The following is a 27,633-nucleotide window of genomic DNA, read 5'->3' on the forward strand; positions in this document are numbered from 1 at the left end:
AAATCGAAAATAAAATGGCTTACTACCGTCTCATTCATAAAACTGCAGCGGAAATGCCGACTTTGGCTCACATAATTGCTCATTGTTTATTATTATAGCGAGTTAAGAAGTTGATTTGAAAAATCAACTCCTCCCCCACCTCCACCGCCCCATCACAGATTCACGAAGAAATGGTCGCGTCATAGCGGACACGAATGGTGATTAAGTGTAATGATAAGTGAATCACAAAATGTAATGTGGCTAAAAGTCAATAGCAGAGCCATAGATAATGGTACGAACGGGTAACGAAAAGCATTGAGCAAACAACAAAAACAACAACAGACCGATTTGGAAACAAGCAACTTGCACAACATGCCGAGACCAGAGCATACATACTTGTATATGTACGAGTACAGCGCCAAAAACATGCTGGAATATGGAGGAATCGTGAAGGAAAGAAAGAATGTGTGTTATCAGTCCATGAGCATACTGATAAGATAAGCGAGAACCGTGGACGTTTCACAATCGCGATGACAACGACAGGTGAACTAACGGCCAAGTTTTGGCAACGCCCCAACTTCAGTCTAAAAGTGATCGTGGCGCTGCATTGAACGTGTTTTCTGCCTGCTAGAATATCATCGGAATTGGTAAAGTGCAAAGGGAATTGACAGAAATCTTGAAACAAAGAGCAAGTGTTAATTGATAAGGCCGTTGCGCTGATAAGCGTAAGCCTAACTAGCCTAGTTAACCCTTATTGATGATGTCATCAAATGAAAATTTTGTGAAAAATATAGTGAAAACTGGCTCTGCTTATGTAACGGTTCGAGTATAATAAAGTTTTTCTTTGTGTTAATTTTTCAGTGCGCCGCAAAAAACTATCGAAACGATAAAACGAACGAACTACAAAATCGAATTAAGTTAAGAGTTAACTAAACTCACTCCCAGAGTGACAAGCACACACACACACAAACACACTTCGAAATGCGTTTCAAATTGTTTTTGGCCTGCCTTTTGGCCTGTGGCTTCATGGCCTATGTCATAGCCAACGAGAATGTTTCCACAGAGCTGGAAGACAAGATTATCAATAAACCGCAGAAAAAAATATCCGAATATGTGGAAATAATTGAGGAGCCAGAACTGGCAACCAAAAAGGCGGCAGCGACGACACAAAAAACCACACCCAAGCCCACCAAAAAGCCAGAGGCTGCAAAGACGACAGCGACGGCGCCCACCACCGCAAAGGCGCCCGTCAAGCTGAGCGCCCAGGCCAAGGTGGCTTCCAATAAATTGATGCCCGTCGATCTGCGCGGCAAAGACGATATACTCACAGTGGCCGGTCTCAGTCCTCAGTCTAAATCTGGGGCCCTGATCATGCCCGGGGCCTACCTTGGCGAGCTCTACGATTTGGATAGCAGTGGCTACAATTGGGGTAAGTTTCAGGGTGAGGGCGGGGTTGCGGGTGGGTCTACAAGCATAGTACCGTTAGCTAGTCGCTGATTCAGTTCAACAATATAACCATTACTCATACGCCGCTTGGTACGCTCGCATATCTTATCGCAGTGTTTTTAGTTTACTCGCTTACCAATATTTACTTGATAACTTGTTCGACTTTTGGCGACTCAAGCAGGTGCGTGTTGCAGCGACCAGCGACAGAGGTGTAGGGTACCGTGGATTGATAAGATAAAAGCTGCGGTATTAAAATCGAACAGGTTTGCAGAGCAAAATATGGGTGGCTTTGTGTTGTTGTTTTTTTGTTTTTTTTTTTTTTGTATCAGCCAGCTAGAAAGAGGTGCAATTGTTTTCATAGCTCAATGGTTGGACCGTTGAGTCAACTCGCAATTCGCGCACCTATGAGTTATTCTATTGCATGTACCTAAATATCAGAGAATATATACGAGTACACATATGTTTATGTACATTTGAATGGGAATACTGTTTTATTGTCTATGAACTATCGACCCTAAAGTAGCCTTTATTTCACTTATTTGTTTACAACCTTATAAAACAACTAAAGCACTGAAGCCCTGGGCGTTTTCCATACTATATAAAATATGGTTGGACTCAATTGACAATAAACCCATATCTGATATAAGTGGCTGATGATGCATGGCACGTAGTTCAATTCTCGGAATAGGTATGGAATTACAGTTGTTTAAAGAGTGGCCCCTGAACGGCTAGTTATCAGTCTTTCTCTCTTCATTTCATATAATTCAGAAAATATAATAATGTGATAACAAATATATGAATGGTTAGATATTGTACTCGCTCTTCCATCCTTCGCCTTCTACCTCTCTGCTGACTCATAACATTCTCGTGGCTCACGTCATTTGTCAGGAATGTAAATCAATTTATTTGATGGTTTCCTTAATTTGAAAATTTTACTCGATCAGATGAAAGGGAAGCAAATGTTCTTACTTACTATTTGACGTATAGTTTCTATTTTTTTGTATTTAAACATTCAACAATTTTGGCTGTCGATACAGATTATTATAAAATGTTTTATATAACATTACAATAAAGATATATAATAATATTATGTTATACATTTAACGTAAAAAATAAGAAAGCCTCAAAAATAACTATACATAATGTCTATTAATGCCTTCAACTCCGAATTTTATTTGTGATCAGAGACATTATAGACTTAGCAAACTAAAACAAATAGTTAATTTAATTCCACTTGAGAGCTAATTAGAAGATCTAATGAGCAGAAAGAGAAAGAGGGAAATCTCCAACCCACTGAAGGAAAATTTGAATGCCAGTCCGACAAATTATGACCATCATTGAAACTAAATCAATCAACCACACGATGACGGATCACTCCGTTTTGGTTCAAAATCTGGAAGCCTCACTGCAATATTTGCTTTGTAGAAACTCCGAATTGGGCTTGATGTTTAGTTTTTACATTTTCAACTTTATTTCTTATATTATAAGGGGTGTTTAACGAAACTACAATTAGTATGTTTTGGGACAAGAATTTGCACTAGACTAGGCAGACCTATGGGGTTCTCTGTAAAATAAAGTCATCCACTCATTGAGATGCGCTGTTCGTATTCAGCAATACGCAGTCGGACGGGCACCACCAGGCTGAGGTCCTCCATCATGGTGTGCCGTTGCGGACGCACTGTCACATTCGAGTTTTGTCGGGCTATCGTTGCCCGCGACTTGTCCATCGAGGGCTTGCGACGGAGCGATGTACTTGAGGAGTTCTTTCTCGGGAGCGAACTGCCAGACGGCGGCTTGGCCATGGGCGTCGCAAAACAATACTGTGTGGTTGCTGGAGCTGCCATTGGAGTCGCTGTCAATGGCAAAGTGGCGCTCAAGCGCTTTGGTTTCGGTGGCGGGACTTGGGTGGTTGCCGTGCCAGTATGCTTGCTGGAGCGGAGTAACGATATGAACTTGTTGTTGTTGTGGTTGTTGCGTGTCGCTGTGGACTCATATGTGTTGGTCAGTTTGTTGAAGAAATTGATTTTATCGCTGACGCTACGGCTATCGGTGACAGCTTCTGTGGCAGCTTCTGTGACAGCCTCGGCGGCTATGTAGGTGGCATTAAGTGTTGTGCTTGAGTGGCTGCTGTTGTTATTGGCGGTGGTGGTGGTGGTTGTTGCTATTGGCGCTGGCATGTTCTGCATGAATCGACTTTGCAGGTTTTGGACAGGTGTCGGCTGTGGTTTCTCATCCTCATCGGAGCCATTGTTGCGTTTGGACATCTCCAGCACCTTCTCTCGCAGTTCCATGGACCAACGTTTCTGTGCTGCATGCAGCTTGGGTCGCAGCTCCGGCAGAGCTGTGGCCGAAGGCGTTGCAGTAACTTCGGATTGAAACGCTGGCAGAATGCCTTTGGGTGTTTCGGGGGCATTGAGTGCCACAGCCAACTCGCTGGTGAAGCGTTGTTTGTTGCTTGGCAATGGCGTTGATGTTACTGGAGGCATCTCATCGTCAATGTCCATTTCCAGTTCATTGAGGAATGCGTTTGAAGAGGCGGGCATTTTGTAATTGTAGAATTGAAAGTTGTACGTGCTGATGCTCATGATGGCGAGATATGTACTTTCTTCAACGGCTGTTAAACAACTGTTGAGTTCGCTTTGTTTGTCCATCGTATTTATAGAGCAGAGGTCGGCCTACCTGTCCGCCGGCTATGAACAGCTGCTCAGATTTGAGGCAGGTAGTACAAATAAAAAAAGGAAAAAGAAGCCGACTTCAAGAGTTTCAATTATGTTGTGGTTGTCAGAGCAGCTACCTTGACGCCTTTGAGACTTCCAATACATCATGTGGAGGGACTTGACTTTGAAATTCTTTAAGTTCTGAGAATTTTTAAAAAGTTCGAACTAAAATCAAATATAAAGAATATTCCCCGAATTTCTACCGAATTCCAAAACAGCACGCGCATTTTGCGTATTTTCCCCTCGCAGATCGCGCACCAATTTCTGTTAGCGGTCAGGTCATAAATCGGCCAAATGCTTGTCACACTAATCCGCTCGCTTTGTGCTCGAATGCCCAATTTTCAATAATTCAATTGTAATGCACATTTTATGACGGCATACCAATGATTGTTCAGGTATGTGGGCGAATGCGACAAAAGGATTAGCATGCGGCCAGGCCTGGGTGTAAGAAAATTTATGGGCCTGCCGCTGCATTGATTCATAAATAGATTATAAACTGATCCATTGCGCGTCAGCTGTGCGTTTTATTGCAAAAAAAGTGGAAATGCTGGTGCGCATATGTCTAATATGTTTTATGGCATGTGTCTGGAATTTAAGGAATGCTAGCCATATTAAGTACAGCCAGTTAATCACTGGATGCTGGATAACTACCAAGCATCTTCGGCTCACATTGGCTGAACAACAAAATCACTCGAATATAGCAGCTTAAAGAATGTGACAATATTTATGACCTCTTTTCTCCTTAGCGGCGATTTGCAGCACGTTTGTGAAGTGTGCTTGTTTTTCGTTAAACTATAGGAAGAAAGCAACGTTTGAAAATATTCTATTTTGCATATAAAGTAAATAAATGTTGCATAGTTTATATAATTAAAGAGCAATATAGAAAACGATTTAAATATTAGTTTCAGGCAAGAAACGATAGCACTTGTTTATGTAGGACACGGCTGGATTATTTGAGATACTTGAATAGTGTTAAGCTAATGATTGTTTTAAATTGTATTTTGTTCTGAATCGGCATGCCATAACTTTTGAAGTTGATTTAATAATAATATAATAATAATATTAGTAGCCTAATCTAATAAATCTGCCGGTTGTATTCTTTTGAGACTGCTGATGAGGCAATCATCTGGGAATTGGCTGGTTCCTACGCGCTTTTTGTACCGACTGGTGTGTAATCTCATGATTCGATATTGAAAAAACGTTTCTTTTTTTTCGTCATCTGAAACACAATATTTCGAATTACAAGAAAATCGCATTGGTTGCTTAATCAATCAGCGAAATAATTGAAGTATCAGTTAAATAGCCAGACATAGTAAATACAAATCTCTGCATTCATGCAAAGGGGGTCTACTACTTATGATGATTTTTCTTTGTTATTTGAAGGCCTAAAGCTTCTATTGTTTCTTTTAAGACAACAGTTTACAGACAAGTTAAGGACTTTTTTGTGGTAGTTGGATAGTAAGTTAGTTAGTTCGTATCTCTCACCTGTCTGCTACCAATTCATACTTTTATTTATTCATTATTTATTTATGTCCATGCTATCAGAGTTCCGTTCATTTGAATTCTTTGACAAGTTTTTTAATTACAAATTATTATATTGAAAATGCTCTTCATGAATGGGTAAAAAGGAGTTGCCTTAATTGCAAATGACGCGTTAATTGCTGCCGGGATTATGCAGATTATTTCACAAGATTGGCCGCCAGCACTTGCCTGTCAATGGCCATTAACTGGCATTTGTCAAAGCATCGCGAATGCAATTTATAAAAGGGCTGTGCATTATGGACACAATGAAAGGCCATTTATTAAAGAGGCAGCGCTGCTGCTGTCGACAATCGCTTTGTATGTGGACCACAGCTTAAATGCAGCGTTCATAATTGAAGTCAGCAGTCGGAGGAAGAAATGTTTAAAATGCTTAGTGGGCAGCGCTTAATTACCTTGCGTGTTGGCTTTAAGGCGTCGCTACGACAGCAGCAACAGCAAAAACTGGCAGCGACGGCAGCTAAAAAGATATTAGGAAAATGGCTAAAATAAAAATAACACGCCAGAACTTGTAGCAGCCAAGTTGGTAAAACTGAAATGAATATTAACTGTGACCTTTAATGGCTAAGTGCACAGGAAGGCACGAGGCAAAGTTGTAAGCGAGTCAGCACCGGCGGATGCTGGCGAGCAGTAAAACCAACAAGCGGCAGTACAAAAAAAAAAAAATGAAGACAGACCATGCCAAGCCAAGCCAAGGCATGCCGTACCAGAAAGTAGCAGAGAGCGAGAAAAGGTGAGAAGGCTGGCAGGCAGGCAGGGAGGGGGGTTGGCAATATTTATGCTGCAAAGTTGGCGAAGATTGTAAGAAGGTTGCAGGGGCAGTGGCAGTGGCACCGTTGCAAAGTTTCAAGTTGCCTCAATTTATGTGCGTGTAGTTGTTGGGCAACGTCTTTGCAATGCGGCCCCCTAAATGCAGTGACTAAGCCAAATTGAAATGCGGCAAGGATGCAGAGGCATAGATAGGTAGTGGAGGTGGTTGTTGCACTACTAGTTGCAGAATGTCTCCGGTCGAGTCGTTGCCTTTGCATGCGACGCCTCTTTGCAAAATTGAAAACGTAATCTCTGTGGATTAGGTGTTGAAATGTGAAATTATAATTACGTACTCACTGTGACCTGGCCCTGCGCTTAGCAGCTCTTATTCATGCTTCCTCCTCCTCTTGCAGATCCCAACAATAATGTGGCACCACCGAACACAATCTCCACGGCAGCTGGAGGATATACCATCACCACACAACGCTTGGCCGAGTTGCGCAGCAATTTCCTTTACTGGTTCTTCGACAAGGACACGTACGGCGGCCGCGGTGACTATCAGTTTGACATACACGCCTCAATGACGCAACTGCACAAAAATCTAAACTTTCAGCTGCCTTTCTACGGCTTTCGTTTTAATTACACAAGGGTAGGCTGCATTTCCCATCATCAATTGATGCCGAATGGTAAATAATAATGAACACATCATTTGTATTTGCAGCTCTCACTGAACGGGTATTTGGAGTTCTCCGATCCACCAGAATACTTGACATATCCCTTGGTTTTCCCCATCAAGGACTGGCCACAGAAGAATGACCCCTCATTCATGGGTATCTTCTTTTCGAAGTGCCGTGTGGGTCGCATATATCCATCGGATTTGGATCAACGCACGCCCGGTGTTTACTTCCGGTGAGTGTTTGTTCAATTTCTATTAGTGCGGCACAATTCCGCAGTGCCATTCGTATTTATAACAACATTTATTGCTGCTTTCTTCTGTCATTTGCATATTTAAAAGCACCCGAGCACACATACATCTACTCACATCCATACACATACGAGTACATACGTGTACGTGCTTGTGAGCATGTCCATGTCCGTGTCATGTGTGCATATGAAGGCAACAGTGTGGCACTGTGTGCTTATGTGGATAAATACTCGTAGATTGTTGAGCAAATTCCTTGTTTTCGATGGAACAATCCGAATGTAAATATGTAGCTGACCTACGAAATAAGAAAACTCTTGTCTTCCAAAAGTGTTGTCTTCAATTCGACAAGCCGAGTCGATATAGCCATGTCCGTCCGTCCGTCCGTCTGTATGAGCGCAAGGGTCTGAGAAGGTACAAGAGCTAGAATAACCAAACTTGGTATCCAGGTTCCCCTAAGCCCTAGGCAGGTCAAGTTTATTTTTTTATTCTGACACCCCCCACTCCCCCGCAATTCGTGTTTTTTCCATAACTCCCGTTTTTCTTGGAATTTCGAAATTTTGTAACTATGTGTATGTATGCCAAGTTTCATCATGATAGATCAATTCTGAAGAAAGTTATAGCCATAAATAAAATCGCTGCCCATGCTCTGCTTGCAGCGCTGCCCGCAGCTGTTGTTGTTGTTGCTGCTGTGGTTCAACTTTGTGCTACATACATACACGTATATAAACACGCATAGACACGTGATGTAAATGTAAAACTGTACATAAACATGTCTTCTATGTATGTATTAAATAAATTTCCTTTCCGTGTTATAATTTAACAAATCAACATATATATACCTTTAGTCATTTATATACTGGTGTTATATTCTCATATTTTGAAATATCCTTTAAAATGAGAGCTGGCAAATATTTAGAAATGTAGGTATAGTAGTATGAATATAATTTATTTATTCCTCAGGCCACGCATTAATTCTTCATCATTTTGTTTTTCGTAGAAAGAAATGTTAATAAGGATTTGGTATATAATGATGAAAGTTGTATTAATATAGATGTTATATTCAGTTAATTTCGAAACATCTTTTTAAAATGCGAGTTGACAAATACTTAGAAATGTAGGTATAGTATCATGGCGTATGAATATAATTTATTTATTCCACAAGCCACGCATTAATCCTTCATCTTTCTGTATTTCCTAGAAAGAAATGTTCATAGGGATGGCAATATGTTTTATATAATGACGATTTTTTAATTAATATGTACACATTAGTTAATACATATAAATCCTTTGCCAAATCGCCTCACTGTGCTTATGAATTGGCGGGGCAGCGCCGGTTGGTATGCTACAGTTTTTTTCACATTCTGTAGTGCGGTGCGATGCGCAGTGCTGTGCTGTGCTGTTTGTTTCTGTCTCCATTTCCGTTTGCATATTGTTTTGCATTTACCGTTGGCACGCCGCGACGCATTGTCATTGTTGCTATGTATATCTACAGTTGGTGTAGTTGCTGTTGTTAGCTACTGTCATTTATTGCCACAGCATTTTTGCATTGTTTGTAGGTTTTACCTTTTGCCTGTCGTGCGCCTCTATCTATAGGAGCTGCCAACCGACCGACCGATCGACCGACCGACAGACAGGCCAAACGCTTTACCAGTCCCCTCATCTCTGATAACGTTGCCAGCTGAATGCTGATTTCAGCATTCATTTATGCCTGCATCCATTTTGCAATAGCTGGTCGCGTGAACAAAGCCGACAGACCAGATATTCATGTGTACATTTGCTTGTATGTGTGGATATAGAGCAGCCCTCGAGGCATAGCTGACAATACCCTGTTGTTCGACAAGTCACATCAAGTCATGCCACATGCTGGTGGCACGAATTGGTTTGCCTCATCACCGTATCTGAAGGGTGACCTTAGTATTTATGATTTATTTACACATCATTAAAACACTTGAAGTATATCTGTGATGAACTCGTTTTCTTCAAAAGATAAAAATTCGAATACTATTTTAGTCAGTAGAGAGGGTTGGATGAGAAAGACGAGCTAGAAAGTGACGAAAACACCAATACATAATTGTAATGTTTCGATTAAATACACAATGAGTAATATTTGAAAACGAAAGGAGGCTTGTGTTATACGTTTTATGCGTATATATGTACGAACGGTATTCTGATTACGTAAATTATATCTGGATATCTCTCGATATTTGTTTGCCGTGAATATGAAGCTGTATAAACTCAGATAATACATTGAAATTAAAATTAATTAATCAGATTATACAATGGAATTAATGCCAAACAAAATTCAAAATTGTGTTGTATGACTAAAACAAATTCTATGATAAAGGAATTAGATTGATTCTTGCGTCGATACCTGTTCCATGATATAGTGAAACGTTTTTGAAGGATATACAAAATTCGTGAATACCACATTATTGACGGTATCTTTATCAATCCTGTAACCCTGTACACGCTTTGAAACATTTATTTTTTAAACTTTAAATTGAATTTTAATTCGATACGTCAAAATATTTAAATAAATATAAGAGACGGATATATATATATCGCTTATGCCACATTTACTCCCGCCTGTAATATACTCTTGATCCATTATGTACAAGCAATAAGTGCATATGTATATTATTGCACAATCAGAGACATTAAAGGTCCTATAGGTACCTTACGCCTTAATGACGTTTCTTTTTGTCGGTGAATAGTTACCTATTTGTTGGTTGGTCGATGTTCTCCAAGTTGCCGCCGAACTACAGGGTAACTGTTTGCCACCGCACCATCATGCGTTCGTTGCTGCAATTTAATTATAATGCTTTTCACTGCCGTACAGTTCGATGTGGGATTTTTGATTTTTCATCTACTGCATGACTGTGGCAGGTCGGTGTATATAGTACGAGTATGTGCCGCAAAGCCACACGCATGGTTTTTGCATCGTTCTAGTGTATTGGGATTCTATGTGGTTGGCTAATTTTACAGCAGACGTGAGCTCGGTCCTAATTTGTCCTTAATTTCCTTGTTCGCCATTTCGGCGGAGTAAAAATTCACTTGCGGAACGCGCGTTGTCAACTTTTTTGTACTTGCACATAAATTTATTTGTCCTTTCTTTCTTTTTCGCTGGTAGCAACCGCCATTTTGTTTGCACTAATTATGCAAATGAGTGAGGGTGAGGGTATGTGTGTGTGTGTGTGGGTATTTACATTGAAAATGTTGCATTAGTCGCAATGAAAATTGCATTAATTAGCCGCCGCCGTTGGCGTTGAAATTCTCCTACAGTTGGTAGACAAATTTTATAACATAGTTAGATAGAATTACGCTTAGCTGGCAATTGTGTGTACGTATGAGTGTGTGTGCTATTTTTGGCAATTTGTGGTTAAGCTTTTATGCTTGCCTTTTATGTGGTCTAGTTGAAATGTATGTAGAATTGCTTGCCTTAAATGTTTGAAATCGGTTGAGTCGCTCGCAATAAAATAAAGTACTTTGTGTGGCATTTAAAGCATAATTTATTGCCCTAACTTGCTTAAATTTCATTGAAAGACGAAAAGACAAAAAGTGGCGAGCACATAAATTACGCTAACGTGACGAGAGCAACAGACAAGCTGGACAAGTGACGACTGCATGTGCATGTTGTATGAGTTAGTGTGTGTGTGTGTGTGTGCTGCCATCAGCAGTCAAGGCTGCTAGTTGGCGCATCAGGCGACTGACAAATTGGTGCGGCAAAGCCATTAACATGCTGTAAAGCACATTTGTTGAGAGCTATCTACTAAAAAAAAGTGACTGGAAACGAGAACAGAGGAGACTGATAAGTTGAAAGCGAGAGCGAACAAAAAAATAACTGTACCCCATCTGCGAACTCTGGTCATTGAACAATGCACAGTCCAAGGGACAGTCCATCCATTGGACGAGTCGGCCACACTTTGACATTTAATTGTCGGGCAAAAATTGTAAAGCGAAAGCTGACGGGTGGCTCAATATTCAAAGTGGAATTTAATTTAAATTGCTTTGCATGGCTGCCAACAAACGGGTAAGAAGTGGCTGTGAAATGCGAGCAGCTTAAGCAAGCGGCAGCAATGAAAATTCCACTTGAGTTTCCATCAACAGCTTACACTCATATTTTTCAATAAAATTAATTACACATATATATATATATATACCATACACTACACATACATAATATGTAGTACATATATACGTACTTGGCTCTAAAGAGCTCAGCTGAGGATTAGCCAAAGTGCAGGGCCGTGTTGAAAAATGGCATTTAGAAATTTAGCTGCAGTCTGCCCTGATGCCTTAAGCTACCTTTTATTTTTATAAATACTTCTTTTTCTGCTTTTTTTCTATATAAGACGCTTACTGCGTCTTTGTATGTGGTGGTGTTTGTGAGTGTGCGAGCTCTTTGACCATTAAATTCATTATGAGCGCACACGTATAATTACATATGCAAACGCCACACATCTAGAGAGTGCGCTAAGCTACCTTCAGGGCAGAAAAATGAGAAAAAAAAAAAACAACAAAGTTAATGGCACACTGGGTTTTGTTTGTTGAAAGTTTTAAAAGTGTTTGTTAAACGTTCAAGTGTGTAAATCTGTGGCGTGAGCCAGCTAAGCTTTTAATTGTTGTTTGCGAATCGCACCAGCCCCAGTTCCAGCACCAGAAAGTGAATTTTAATTGTAATGCAAGCGGCATGAAACAATTAAAACATTTGTGCGTCCATTACAAGGAATGGCACGGACAAGCACTTAACGATGCGTACGAGGGATGTGTGTGTGTAAGCATAATCGATGAAAATGATCAATAAGATGTAAAGTAAACATCCAAGTGCTAATTTATAATTCAGAAATATGTCCATGCGGCAATGGCTCTGACTTTTATGTTCGTTTTCTGCTAATTGATGTTCTTAGTTGATGAAGTTATGATTTTCATACCCTCGTAGCACCCATAAGGAATGGAGGATAACATATAGTAAGGGTTTATGCTTGGAAAACTATAATGATTTTTAAGTCACTAAAGCCAACATTCATTTAACATTGCGTATCTTGTTGATAGACCTGAATTTGAATTGCTTAGTTATCTAAAAGGCAAACGCTTGTGTCGTATAAGTCGGTGTGGTTCGCTTTTATAAAAATAAGCTTAGAATGTACCAGATTTTTAATTATTATAATGGAGTCAAATTCAATAATAACTCCACCAGCGTGACCTTTCAACTAGAGTTTCCAAATAACTTTTATTTGTAACATTCGAAGCCACATGTTCAATTAGAAAAAATATTCCAGGCACATTAACTGATTAAATAAATAAATCAAGCAACAATGAAAGAAAAATCTCTAGAGAGTCCATCTCAGTGCTATTGTGAATAAAACCATATAGCTCTTTTAAGAATGCCTTTGTTTGTTTGTACGAACGCATGAATATAAAAGTTATATTCACCAAAAAAACAGCGAATTTTTTACAACATTGTGGTAGTAATCAATAAAGCAATTTGCACATTTAATCTAAAAAAAAAGTGGAGCCTTATGTGGGTTATATAGGTTATACGAACACCTACCATTCCTCCCTCATAACTATGCTTGCATACCTTGTTAGGCATTTGCCCCAGAAATTTGTGCTGCACATGTTGAAATTCTTGCAGCGCACATGCAATTTTCTTTAAGTACGCCCATTGTTTCACTTTCATTTTCAAGCCAAACGAAATTGGGACAAAGCAAGAGTAAAAAAAATAATAATAAAAAAGTAAGAATGGCGGCCACACCACAACTGCGCCAACTGTTTCATGCAAAAACGGTGAAAAAAGCACATCAACCCAAAATGCAGACAAAACGGCGGCGTCAACGGAATAGTCAGCGTCAGCGTCAGCGTTGATGTCGACGCTGACGTCGACGGCAGCGGCAGCAACAGCCCGACTGTATGCAATAAAGTACAAAATGGCGTAGTTCAAGAACTGGCACGCCAAATGTAAAGATTGTAAGGCGCGACGTTTTGGGGGCGGCGACGAAGAAAGCGGCATGCAAAACGAGCAGTTGGCCCTCGCTGCTGTTGTTGTTACTATTGTTGTACGTGTATATATGGGAATGCGAGTTTCTATTGCTTCTGCTTAAGCCTATGTGTCTGTGTGAGTGAGTGAATTGCCTTTTGGGCTTATGAGGCTGGCGGCTGGTGCTCGTAGTTTTTTGGCTGACAGCGTTTCTTATTTTGTGCTCTTCTTAAATGTCAATTGCAGACATTTAAAGTTTCATTAGAGAGGCGCAAAGACGGTGCTGCTGGAGCGGCAGACAAAAATGATAAACTATGCAAGTGCATATGTGTGTGTGTCACTTTCTTATCTATGTATGCGTGCGCGAGCATGTGTGCGCACTTTGAGGTTTCTACTATGCGGTTATATCTTTTTTCTGCTGCTCTCTTTTTTTTCTGCACATTTTTTTTTACTGCTGACTGGCTGTCTTTGCGTGTGTGTGTGTGTGTTTGAGAGAATTTTTCGGTTTTCGGACGCACTAACAATGCGGCTAGCATGGTGTGTTTGTGTGCGTTTGGTGGATGCCACATAAGCAAGTCAGCTGTAGCATTGTGGCCGAATTTCCATTTATTTACATTTTTTGCGGCCATTAATAAAGTGTGGGAGTCGAGGCTGTGCCACAGCTGCTTTTACTTTAATTTATGACCCATTTAATTGCATTAAAAACACTTGCAAATTGCCAGTAATCCGAAAAAAATGAAAGATATCATAAAATATTATGAATTTCAATTTTATATTTACAATTTGCACATAGTATATGTACGTTTGCCTTTATTTATTTTGCAAGCGCGTTGAAGTGATGATAAATTTTTGCACGTTGCGTTTACGCGACGCGTCGCAATACTGGGAAACTGTACAGATATATGTACTCGTAAATGAAAAATACATGCATACATTCATACACATTTGAATCAACATCTGCATCTTTGCGTTCACAGGCGTTCATAGCTTGTTTTGTTTGGGTTTTGTTGCTACAGATTGTTTATATTTGTTGTTGTTGTTGCTGTTGCAGCAATTTATTTGCATTTGCGTAAAAATGTGCATGTGTATATATTTACATTGGTGTTCACTATCACCAACTGCATGTGCACATTTATTTAGACTTACTTGTAGTTGGCAAGGCAACAAAATGGCGGGTAGGTGGGGGCAGCCGTTGAAATATGTAGTAGTAGTTGTTGTTGCCGTTGCAAGCGCAAAATCAATGAAATGTTGTGTGAGAATCCGCTTTGCCAAACACAAATAAAAGTGATTTATCAATCGACGTGTGGCATTCTAGTCTAGATTGAAGAGTAATGAGCCTGAGCTTGAAAATAAATAATAAACTCTGATATCAGATAGAAACATTTGGTAAGATATTGATAGCACTAAAGCAGGATTGATTCATTTCCATATTCAAATAAAATATGAAGTTAAAAAAATATTGCACAAAAGCCACAAAGTAGACAACATAATTATAAATAAATGTCAGCCATTTAACTCTTTGACTTGATTATAGAGCAAATGTGTTTGTTTGCATGTAGAACATGTTTTAAATGAAATTTGATTTGAATTTAATGGGAAGTGTCATTTGCGTCTGATAGTCGTAGTTGGTGCATTTTCATTTTTCATTGTAATCATATTGATTGAAAAATTTCATTTAAAATACATATATAATTTATGCAGCTTGTTGGCTTAGTTAAAAAGCAAGTAAGTTTTCTCTGGTAGTACATTGTTTTTAGTTTGATGTTTTCAAAAGGTTTAAATTTTGATTCTACGAGTATAAGCCATATATCTACAAGTATTTCCAAACTCAATTTCAAAATAAAATTATTCTCATTATTACTTCAAGAATTTGTTTGTTTGAGAGACTTAGGAGTTTAATGAATAAACTTGTTGTTTAACTAAAAAGATGAAACAGTTTTAACCTTAATTTGCAATATGTACATAAAAACGAAATATCCAACATAAAAGAGAGCGATGCTCAAGCTTTTAATTGTATATGGAGCCTTCAAAGTCAAATAAATTACATTGTAATATTAAAACCTTATTTGAAGTCCTCAAATACTAAATGGCAATTATGACTGCCGTTTATTTTCTTAATATCTTCTTATTATTACTTGGGAAATTACTGCAATTGGAAGCTTAAGGAGCTTATTCCATGTTTCTGGTTTAAATGCCACATACTAAATTTGTTGGGTTAATAAAAGATTCAACAATTTGAACTAAAATGGCATTAAATCAAAATTAAATGCCCAACATAAAAGGAAGTTGTGCATATACAAATACATGTGTATAGAAGCACACTATAATTCTGGCTCGCTTGGCCATTTTGTGGTCAACGACAAAAAATATGCAACGACATAAAAACAAGTAAATCGGCTTTACATTTATATACAAAATACACACACACACACTAACTGAATGCTCTTGAAATCTGTGGCCCCGAAGAGTGGCCCCAAAATGCTGTTGTCTACCCATTTGCATGTGCTTGAGTAATGTAATTTTACAAGCGGCTTAAAGCAATTTATGGCATATAGTACAACAATAAGAGCAATACGAGCTCTGGCAATAGCAACGCATAGCGAGAGTGGCCGAATGTAATAAAACAAAAGCTAATTTATATTTGTTTAAATTCACGAAGGCTATCCGAGAAATGTGTAAGAAAGTGCCGAATACGCAACGCTGTGCAGGCTGAACGAGGCATACATATCTAATGAATAATTAAAGCAAATAAATCATACGCCACGTTGCCGCCGATACGTCAATGGCTGAATGAAAAACACATGAAAGCGCGTTGAGAGCGAAAAAAAAAATGAAATGTGTAACAAAATATGGCAAACATGTTTAAAAATCGCAATACTTTGTTGGTGTGTGTGTGTGTGTGTGTGATTATGTGTATATGAATAAGGGCGGAAAATGCGTATGTGTGCGATGTGCTGATTTATATGCCAAACATCAAATCCATTTATCTTCATATATGCAAAGGCAAAAAAGTAGCGGATGTCAGAGAAAGTTTGCAGCCCACGGTTCTTTGCCTTTGCGAGACAGCTGGAAAGCCAGACAGACGGACAGAGGGACAGGGGAGCAGACGAACAGACGAACAAACGAATACAGATATAGACAGACAAACAGAAGGTCCCAAAGACAGAGACGGACAAACTGAGGCGACGAGAAGGCGCAGGCATGAAACCAAATTCATTTTTTCATTATTTTCTTTCTTTTGCGCATATTTTGTTCTTATTCTGTTGTTTTTTTGTTTGCCTGTGATTTGATTTCGCATTTTTGTTCACATTACAGCCTTGAACGTGATCTGATGGGCCGCACGGACCGCTTTGGCGTCGAGGTGCGTGAGCGCACTATGTGGGATATTCGCCAAGGAGTTGTGGGAGCCGATACCTTTGTGCCGAAGCACGTGCTGATCGCCACTTGGAAGAACGTCTCATTTGCCGGTGGCATTGACAACTCACTCTTTACGGTAAGTTTGTGCCGGCCACAGCTGCTCCTTTCATCCAGCCTGCCACAGGCATGTGGCATTTGGCATTTGACTGCATATTGTAATTAACTATTTCTGTGCAAGTAAAAACCAGTTAACAGTTTTGCTCTTTCATATTCTGACAGCGAGTTTAATTGACAGACAATTAAACATGCGGCTCTAACTTGTTTTCAGAAATTGTTTGGTCATGCGATACTGGTTTTTTTGTGGTGAATTCCAATTGAATGCACCGGCATGGGTATGCTAAATGGCATGAATTTAATGCATTTATTTCGCTTCATGTTTAGACAAACACTTTTCAAATGGTTCTGGCCACCGACGAGGTCTACACATATGCCATTTGGAATTATGCTGTTCTCAACTGGCTCTCACACACAGAAGCAGGAGGCGATACCACTAAAGGCGAGGGTGGCGTGCCCGCATTCGTAAGTATATAGAATTACATGAAGAGCTCGACTGCAGATCAAGTCCTTCCTATAGCTATAATTATTGAGTTGTCTGTTGTTAACACAGTTGAATAACATAATTGTCTATTGTTACAGCACAGTGGCTCCCTTGAATTTTCTTGAAAACAAAATCAGATAATTTACTTCCTAAGCAAAATATTTAAAAGCTGTGCTGTAGAGTTATTTTCTAGATTCGAAACTGATTAAAAAACAGATAAATAATGGTTTAAATTGAAAAAGCGGTCTAAAATATGATTGACATAGTTGTCAAACAGTTTGTGGGGATCTGATGGAAAATAGTATTACAACTTTAATGTTAATGTTTAACTAATACATTTGAGAATAATGTTGTCTGTTGTAGACGTAAGGCATTTGAATAAGTTAATTGTCTATAGTTACAGCCCAGAAAATAGGAACAACATTTGCTCATTAAAAAATATTTAAAAGCTATGTAGTATAGTTATTTTCTAGATTCGAAACTGGTTAAAAAACAGATAAACTATGGCTTAAATTAAAACTATTTATAAACTGTGATTTTTTCACTTTAATTATACTGTTATTTAATTAATTAAACTTATAGCTTTATACAAATTCAACTTAAACTAGGAGTTTAGCCTTATCTACAATTTTACATTTATAATTTATTTAACTATGGGCAAGGTCAATAGTGTGTGAGCTCTTCAGCTTCTCTCTCATTAAACCTCCTCTTTTATTGTGAGAATTGTGATAGATACAGATTTGGAGCTGTTTGTAGATGTCTGATAAATAACAGTATTACAACTTTATTGTTGAACTAATCCTTAACTAATATTAATGTATTCGTATTAGAATAAAGTAAAAGGATTTCAATAAATTATTATGCTCACAAAATGAGTTTTCATAACAAGGAGATATAGCCTCTCTTCGTGCTTGGCAGCAACTAATTATCTTGTAAGAATTTCTATACTTTTTAGGGCGACCTTAAGTTGTCTCATGAAAAACAGTTTTTAGACTGATCTTGATTGAAATATTAATTTCCTGGCTATTTAACTAGCTGCAGTACTCTGACCTTGTTGGCTCTATCTTGTGTGTGTGTGTGTGTGCTTGCTGGCACACTTAATTAAACTCTTTGCACATTTGAAAACTTACCTGTGCTCTCAAATAAACTCAAGCGCCATTTCATTAACAGCAAAGACGCCAGCCAAGCGGCTACAAACATTACTTTCATTTTACAAAGCAAACCTTGTCAGGGCATGTAATTTGAAATGAACCTCCTGTTGCATTTTTGAGAGCACACATAAATACACAGTGAGGTTTAAAAGTGTGTATTTTACTCCATTTGGTGCTCACATTTAATTAATTAAATGTTTTACTTTGTAGAGTTTAAAATGCAAATGTTAGTTTTATCCCCAACTAGTTGATTTTAATTGTATTTCATACGACATTTGCCTAACGATTGACATATTAAAAATGCAAATTAAATACACACACACAGGCACACAAATTTACACAGATGCAAACATAAGTGGCAGCCATTTAAGCCGCACACGTCAATGTGCATCGCAATTTTCAAATGTCAAACTGAAATTGAATAGCATCAGTTTTCAATTGCCGATTTCCCAGCTAACATGATGGTTGCAATGCATATTGGTTTTTAGTGTAATAAAATATTTATGATATTCTGCAAAACATTTGCTTCGTTGCTTAGCCAGTTCGATACATTTATTTGTACTTTTTTCTAATGAAACCTTGAATTTATTCATTTTTTTGCACTAATTTTTAAGAAATGGTGTCAATTGCTTCCAAAAATGTTAAGCATGTCGAATAAATCTATAGTATGGTATCTATCCTATCTAAATTAAACTTCAGTTCCAAATAAATTAATCGAAAATGTTGGAGCACTTTTTTTGGTTCTTAAATAAGCTACAATCTTTAGATTATTTATTAAACCTTTGCACTCGTTTCTTTCTTTAGGTTGGCTTCAACGCTGGCAATGGTACACAGGCTTATGAATACAATCCCTATAGCCAGAATATGGTCATTCGCGACTTGGCAAATCGTGGTTGGGCCAACGGCTTTCCGGGTCGCCACATTTTCCGCATCGATGAGCAAATTTTAATTGGCTCGTGCAATAAGGACATTGGTGCGTATTAGCTTGTGGTAATTGGCATGTTTGGCTTTAATTACATTTAACTTGGTATATAAATAGATGCGGCACTGCTGCCACTGACTTTCGCACCCGAGTCGGGCAATATGTTGGGCGGACAGGTGGTCAATATTACAGGTCCCTGCTTCGATCCCGATATACGCGTAACTTGTCACTTTGATACGGAGTCTGTGCTGGGTCATTATGTGGATCGCAATAGAGTGATTTGTGTGCAGCCCTTCCTAAAGGCCGAAGGCTATATACGCTTCCAGATCTCACTGGGTACACAGCGTTTCAAATGGCGCGGCAAATACTTTGTGGAGACACCCGCGGCGGCTACTGAGAAGATCTTCTTCAACACCGATGATGTGCACAAGAGGAATCCGAGTGAGATTCGCTTTACATGGAACGCCTTCAATTTGACCTCGAATGCCAATGCAAACGTGATGATATCCCTGTGGGGCTATCGTGAGACCAAAATTGAGCCGCAGCTGGAGTATATTGATGTCATCGAGGCAAGCTACACCAACACTGGCAGCTATGTTATAAATCCCTCAAACTACGTCAATCGCAACAACGTTAACAAAGACATGCAATTTGGCTTCTTGCAAATCAATCTAACACAGCCCGAGCAGTACTCTGGCTTGGCTATCAGTCCGTGAGTATATATGGAGAGACACACAAGCACATCGATCATACGCCACTTTGGCTTCCATCCATCGACGACATTTTTATTATGTTTTAATTGATTTTCAGCAGTCGCAGCTGAGCTGCCACACATGCTCATGTTTTCATTTAATTTCTCAACAATTCCAATAAGCCGAGTACAAGAGTCTAGGACAAGCGTCGGGTGGTTGCTGCCATTGCTCTGGGCCATTGCGCCAGGGCAGGCAATCAATTTGCTGAAATATCTATTAGCTTTTCAGCCAGATATGCTCGTACAGAGAGCGTATTATGACAGTTTGTAATTATGTGCGGCCGGGCCGCTAATTAATAATACAAATGCGTATTTAATGCGCTCCCAAAGTCAACGCAACACGTGGCAGGCCGTATGCCAGGATTAGGGACAGAATTTAAGGATTTTGGGTCACTTCATTTGCATAATGTAGCTTAAAAATAATGCGTGCGCATATTAAATAATTGTAAGCCCTACAAGGGGTAAAGGAAATATGCGCGTATTTAAAAAAGAAGGGCTTAAGCAACCCAAAGCTTGTAGGGAGTAGCAGATTTTTTGTCTTTTAGATAAAATAATATAGATTTGATTTGGGAATTCCATTTGCAAAACATTTTCAACGCAAGTTTAATGCAATTCCTAATAGTTGATCTTTGTTTGGCGTCTATTTATGTTCCATTATCACAAACATAAGACCCCTCTGGACAAAAAGTCTTGAAATTAAAGCTTGAAATTGGAGCGCGCCTGCATGAAATTATTTGATTCTTTTCTTCTTTTTCATTTCTTAAACCAGTACTGCAACTTTTTAAGACTTTGGGTTAATTTAATGACGCACAATCGTGCAAATGTAGCAAACCTCACATACGGCTTAGCAAGAATTGGGGATCCAGTTTCCAAATAAAATTTTTTAATAAAGTGTAGCGCTGCAAAGTGAGGGTTCCTCTTAATTCTCATTGTTTAATTCGTTTTAATAAGCAAGTTGGATCTGGCTCCAGTGGCATCATGATAATTCAGCTTTCACGATGCTCGTGTTTTATCAGCCTATTATTATTTCGCCCTTAAAGGCTAGGTCTGTGTAGCGAGCGCCAGGCAATTGGCCAACAGTTGGCCGCGCTTAACAAAGGGCAGTAAAAACGGGTAGATGCGAATACTGTGGCCTGTACCGAGGACGTAGGAGTATTATAAATGTGCGCGAAATAAAACTCTTTTGTTTGGGGATTTTAGTTTATGACACCTTGGGGCCTCGTTATCATTAGTAGCTGCTCAGTGGAAGCTCAAAAAGCCCAAATGGAAACCCTGGCAGCGCGACTGATGTTAGACGAACGCCTTTAGCATTGTTTTAAGATTTAATTTACATTTAAGGCATCCCTCCTTGCGCGCATTTCTTTATACTTGTATTGTCTAACGCGCTGCTTAAATTATGGCCGTGTAATTGTGACTTAATGAAAAATATTTTACAGCATTCGCATGTAAAAAATGTTAGGACAAGACGTTGACGATGACGTCGACAGCTCTCTCGCATTGTCAATGTCAAAGTCGGCTTCAATGTCAATGTCAATTGTTTAAAGTTGGGAGAAGACTTTTGAGGATAGTACAGGCCCAAACGATGAGACGGATATCATTTGAATTTAAAGAGCACCTTTGCTTTAAGGATGGCTAGAGTTGGTGAATGATTGATATTAGCACAATATTGCGTACAACTGTCAATTTTTTAGTTAGCATTTGAAGCGCCATTTCAATTACGCTACAACACCTTTGTTTTCATGTTCACAGTGTTCTGTGGTCCCGGCCGGTGCCCTTGGCCTGGTACATGGCGCCGCAATGGGAGCGTATGCATGGCAAGAAGTGGCCGCGCGCTCTGTGCGATAATTGGATACGCGCCGACAGATTCCTGAGGTAGGTTTAAGCGGCATTGGTCTCTACATTCCCCCAACTACCCACCTGCTTCCAGTGCACTTTTATTTGTGATAATGCCGCATTCTCTGGCTTGTTGGGGGAATTGTAACCGCGCGCTAATTAAAAGCTGCAAAAGGCCACGGGGATGCAATTGTCTAATTGGACAGTTGGCCCCCCTAAGCTGGTAGTTTTTTGGAACAAGTCCATTATTTAAATATATTTGTTCTCATGCAGAAACTTTGCTGCTGATTTGCCATTGTGTCCCTGCACACTGGAGCAGGCCGTGCTGGACAAGGGGCGTTTCCGACCGGATCGCGAGTGCGACAAGGACTCCAATCCCAGCTGTTTGCGTCAACGCGGTGCTATTCACTGTGTGGTCAGTGGTACGCCAGTGTAAGTAGCAAGGCTAAACTGAATATAGACATGCAACTGAACAACTTGTTTTGTTCTGCAGTGCACAGGGCGCAGAGCAGCAATGCTGCTATGATCGTTATGGCTTCCTGATGCTTACCTACGATCAAATGTGGGGCTCCCGACCACGTCGCGTTCACAATTTAGGCAAGATGCCCTGGAATGAGGCTAGCAAGGTGCCGTCCCTATCTATGTGGTTCCATGACATGCGTCCTTTCTACTCCTGCTGCTACTGGCAGGAGGAACAGGCAGTCGGTTGCGAAACCTATCGCTTTGAACGTCGACCGTCCCAGGATTGTGTAGCTTATCAAGCACCTGGTGTAGCCGGAGTTTTTGGTGACCCGCATTTCATAACGTTTGATGGCTCTGCCTACACTTTCAACGGCCTGGGCGAGTTTGTTTTGGCTCGCAGTACAGACGAAAGCGAACGCTTCGAGATTCAGGGTCGCTTCCAGCAACTGCCTAACAACTACTACGGCGAGGTTATGGCCACACAATTAACGGCAATGGCCATGCGTGGCAATACGACAACGACCATTGAGGTCCGTCTGCGTCCGTTGCATGCCCGCTGGCGTTATCGCCTGGACGTGCTGGCCGATGGACGCCGCATCTACTTTGATCGCGAAAGCTTGAAGTTCCAGCACTTTGATGGCGTTACCGTGTACACCCCCACCTACTTGCTTAACCAGTCCCAAGTTATTGTGCAATTCGATGCTGGCATTGGCGTCGAAGTGGTGGAGAACGAGGGCTTCATGACCGGCCGTGTTTATTTGCCATGGAAGTTTATAGTAAGAGAAGCGCTCCATAATTATTTTAAAGCCACCGGCAAAAATATTCTTCGGAAGCACGCAAATAGAATGTGCTTGGGGAGAAGTTGTATATCCTTAGATCTTAACAACTGTGCTCTCCCTTCTTTTTCAGAACAAAACAGCGGGTCTGTTTGGCAACTGGAGCTTCAATGCCATGGACGATTTTGCGTTGCCTAACGGGCAGGTGGCCTCACTTAATCTCAACGATTTGCGCAGCATACATACAAACTTTGGCTTGAAGTGGATGCTGACGGATCGAGATGTGCCCGGCGTCGGCGCCGCCTTGTTTACTCGCGAGTTCGGACGCATGGCCAGCTACTATTCCAATAGCACCTTCCTGCCCAACTATGTTATCGAACCGGCCGATTTCTTGCCCACGAATCGCACCTACGATGTGGAGCGCGCCGAGGAGCTATGTGGTGAGAGCTATCAATGTCGGTATGACTATGGCATGACCTTGAATCGGGACCTGGCACATTTCACAAAGAACTACTACGACAGTCTGGTCAACATACGAGCCGAGAATGCCAAGTGAGTATGCAATTGATGATGATGCGATTAGCTGAAGAATTTATCCCTATAACTTCTAATAACAATTCTTCTACAACATTGTAGACGTGTTGTCTCCTGCGGCGTGCTGCAAACTCCTCGGTTTGGCCGCAAGCTTAGCTTCGATTTTATGCCAGGCGCCAAGGTGTCCTTCGAATGCAATGAGGGCTTCATTTTGGTGGGAGATCAGCGTCGCGAGTGTCTAGCAGATGGTTTGTGGAATATTCCCGAATACGGTTACACGGAATGTCTGCGTAAGTACTGCCCTAAGTTAAGCATTTAATTTGTATACTTACGACTTGTCCCACCTTGAACACCCTCGACCCGCCCACAGGTGAAGTTTATTACACGCGTCGTGTCGCTTTCATTGCAATTGGCATTATCGTGCTAGTTATATTGCCGCTGATGCTGTGCATCATTTGCGGCGTCTATCGCTATCGCCAGAAGCAGCTGAAGGAGGACCCGCACTGGCAGATGACGCTGCCGCGCTCTCGCGCCTCTTCGGCACGCAATCTGCGCACCCTGAACTATGATGACGATATCGGCGATAGCGATACCGATGCGAGCACGCTTAAGAAAAGTAGGTCCTATGACAAAGTATATCGCACGAACGAACCATTACCGGGAAAACCGCAAATTGATTTTCCAGCTAAGAAATGGGATTTGGATGAGCGCGACGAGGATGTGACCTCATCGGAAGGTAGTGACAATAGAACTAGTACAAAAGTAGCTAAGGACATTTCCTACATTAATAACGCAAACGTTGCCCACGCGATAGGTGAGAAGCCGAAGCAGACGGGTCGTCGTTCGCTCCGCTCCGCCTCGGGCACCGAACTGGATCAGCACGAACATGACGCTGGTACGAACGTAGATGGCGGCCATGACGACCATGACGACCACGACGATGACTTTGATGAGAGCGACATACACTCTGGAACCGTTCACCCGGCCGGCTACCATCAACCGATGTCGCCCGAGGAGGCCGATCATCTGCACCAGCAACAATACAGCCCCACCTTCAGTGGCCTGGACAGTCGCAATAGCGGTGCCAGCTCCATTAACTATACACCACAGGCGGCTCAGCAGAATCGTTTTGGTGGCGTTCCCGTGCTGCCCAGCAACACGCAGTTCTACAATCGTCCCCCGTCTGGTGTGCCGGCAGCGACAGCCGCAGCCACGGCCACGGCCACGCCCTTGCGCGCTGCGCCCACTGTGGCACCGCTGCCTGTGTCCCATCTGACGCAAGACAGTGGTCTGCCGTCGCCACCCCCGCACACCACCTCACCCACGCCCTCAGTTCAAAAGTCCACTGAGGTCTAAAACAAGCCATAACAAAACACACACACACAAGATTTCATATATATGTATGTACACGCTGCTCTGCAAGCTCCAATGTTCAAATTTTGTACTATAACTATTTTCATTTACAATTAATACCTATAATAATAATACTAAACTTTACATTAAACCATAAATCAAAAATTAACAAGCAGAAACCCCAAATAATTATAAGTATTTGTTATAATAATTCTATGCCTATGTTGTGGCCTTTGTTTAAACATTTTGCTAATTACCCGCCCACCTGTCATAATCGTTTAATTTGTATTTGTTTTCTATCATCTCCTCTCTTCTACGTCCCACCGCCAACGTACTACCAGCATGCGGCCATGACCCATCTAATTGCAGATTCTGCAACTAATAGCCTGCATAAATAATTGCAACCTTTTGTATTGCCCATTAAAAATTAATGCCTCATTTGTATGTACGCATTTATAAATTGCAAGACCAACAACTAAACAGATTTGTAAACAAATTGGCGCTGGGAAAATTGCATGCCATAATATGCGGACTTTGATTTTGCAATCAATAAAAATGTTTATATGTGCCGTACTCATAAATTTACAATAAAAATGTCGTTTATAGTTCAATCATTATAACAATAATGTTTCTCTTGCATCTCCTCCGCAGGTCGCAACGATAATGCCAATTGTTGCATGAAAGTTGATAGACGGCGAACAAAATGTCTTTAAAAATGTTTACTTATTGGAGTTATGTTACGCAATCGTCAAATAACTTGCAACAACCTATGAAAAGCTCGAAAAAATTACTATACATGCAATTATTTCTTTTGAAACATAATACTGAGTTCAAATGAAAAAACATTATTTAAAAACATGTTTATTATTAACAGAAATTTGGCCCGCTGAATCCAAAAAAACGTTGGCAGTTTCGTAATTTGATACAAGCTCTTTTTTGGATTAACGAATTTGAATAGTTAGTATAATGATTAAATTATCTTGCTAAAAAGTTGTGTTACCGGAAACCTAGGTCTATTCAATTGGGCAATGTTTGTTTGTACATTTATAATTAGTAATCCAATATTGTATTGATAGTGTGTAATTTGGGTGGATGAATAATTTTTTCTCTTCATTTCTGTATTAACTTGTAAAAAATGAGAATGTTTTTCTTTTCATTTGAACTACGTATGAATGACATTTTATAGCTCTTTAAATTAATTGCTTCATTGCTTGCAATTATCTGACAGTTTTCCAATTATAATTTGCGTAACAAATTCTTCTGATTGCACTGCAAATCATCGAATGTGCAACATAAAATTGCATGAAACGTGCTCGCTGTGAACACAAAAGTACATCAAATTTATAACCGAGCAATAAAGCAGCGTTGTAAATGTGTCTGGTTGCCAAGCAAAGACATTAATCTTGGGCCAACTGTCATGTGTTGTGCTGAGCGCCCACCTACCAGCCACGCCCTTCCGCCCGACCCTTGCAAATGTATTGTACATTACGCCAATGTCAATCAATCTTGAACAAGTTGATGGACAAGTTTGGCGCTAGTCATGTACATATGTATGTACGAGTATATTGCAGGGTCTGTATGTAGCTGATCGAAAAGAAAACAACGATATGTAGTGGCGCTCAAAAGTAGGCAACACTAGCCGTCGTCCTGGTTATGTCCTGCCGTTAGTCCAGTGAGTCGAACTGCTCATACAACTGACAAATGCATGCATGGCTGACCACCTTGCTGCCTGTTTAATTTATGAATTCTATTTTTCAAATAGACAAACACGTGGCCCGTTTTTTTGCCTCTTTTTCGAGCTCATCTTCTGACTAAATACTAGTGTGTCTGTGTGTGTGTTCTCCTTTCTATACCCTCTTTACCTTTGCAGGAAACGAGGAGCACTCCGCCCGCGTCGCCAGTATATCGTTGGGTATGGTTCTGCTTATAATCATACCCTGCCTGTTGTTGTTGGTCTGCGGTGCCAACTATTGGATACGTGAGCGCATTGCCAAGGAGGAGGCGGAGGCAGCGGCAGCCCTGCTGCCAAAATCGAAACTGAAGCGACTGCAAGCGTAGTTGGAAGGCATGAAGGCGAGCTAATGGCATCATGAAATCTACATGAGCTGCACTAAAAATATACGACAACATATCCTTGAGTATTCAATATTGTGATATAAACTTTTATGAATTGTGAAAATAAAACAAGAATAATATGTATGATAGAATCGAGTGAGTTCAGCTCTTCAATACCCCGTAACAAATTTGTTAAAAACATGTTGTTAAATAAATTTGTTTAATTAAACGTATTATAATAATAGCAACAAGAAAAATATAGTTTTATTTGTATACGCTTATATCGGAATTGTATCTACTTGTGTCTTGTTTTTGCAGCTCCAAACAGAACAGTGGTAGCTTCTAGTAGAGTGTGCCACAAAGAAGAGTGCCACGAAGGCCCATAAGCAATTACCGGATGCCAATTTTGGTCCATAATTTTAATAATTACAATGGTTTAAAAAAAAACACACATTCATAGTAGGGAATTAGGGGGTGCACAAATAGCACAATAGCATAGCACAACTAA

At 40.3% G+C, this 27,633-nt stretch overlaps 1 protein-coding gene across 3 annotated transcripts; it reads left to right on the top strand.

Annotated features, from left to right (window-relative positions):
* The first annotated feature begins 571 nt into the window (after positions 1–571).
* LOC115621084 (protein mesh) lies at positions 572–27,382 on the top strand. 3 transcript variants are annotated; one of them, XM_030514616.1, is made up of 16 exons: positions 572–626; positions 841–1,408; positions 6,845–7,080; positions 7,153–7,340; positions 16,649–16,826; positions 17,132–17,269; positions 19,244–19,412; positions 19,479–20,073; positions 21,862–21,984; positions 22,219–22,377; positions 22,439–23,183; positions 23,317–23,735; positions 23,820–24,007; positions 24,088–24,333; positions 24,403–24,453; positions 24,532–25,690. In XM_030514616.1, exons 2-16 carry the CDS (start codon positions 961–963, stop codon positions 25,071–25,073), a joined length of 4,425 nt encoding a protein of 1,474 aa, XP_030370476.1. In that variant the 5' UTR covers positions 572–626; positions 841–960; the 3' UTR covers positions 25,074–25,690. The 3 variants fall into 3 exon arrangements, with proteins under 3 accessions (XP_030370476.1, XP_030370474.1, XP_030370477.1); XM_030514614.1 differs by having other exon boundaries at positions 24,088–24,453; XM_030514617.1 differs by lacking the exons at positions 24,088–24,333; positions 24,403–24,453; positions 24,532–25,690 and adding an exon at positions 26,941–27,382.
* The last annotated feature ends 251 nt before the right edge of the window (positions 27,383–27,633 follow it).

The sequence above is a fragment of the Scaptodrosophila lebanonensis genome, unplaced genomic scaffold (genome assembly GCF_003285725.1).
Source record: "Scaptodrosophila lebanonensis strain 11010-0011.00,11010-0021.00 unplaced genomic scaffold, SlebRS2 tig00000024-arrow-pilon, whole genome shotgun sequence".
Classification (NCBI taxonomy): Eukaryota; Metazoa; Arthropoda; class Insecta; order Diptera; family Drosophilidae; genus Scaptodrosophila; species Scaptodrosophila lebanonensis.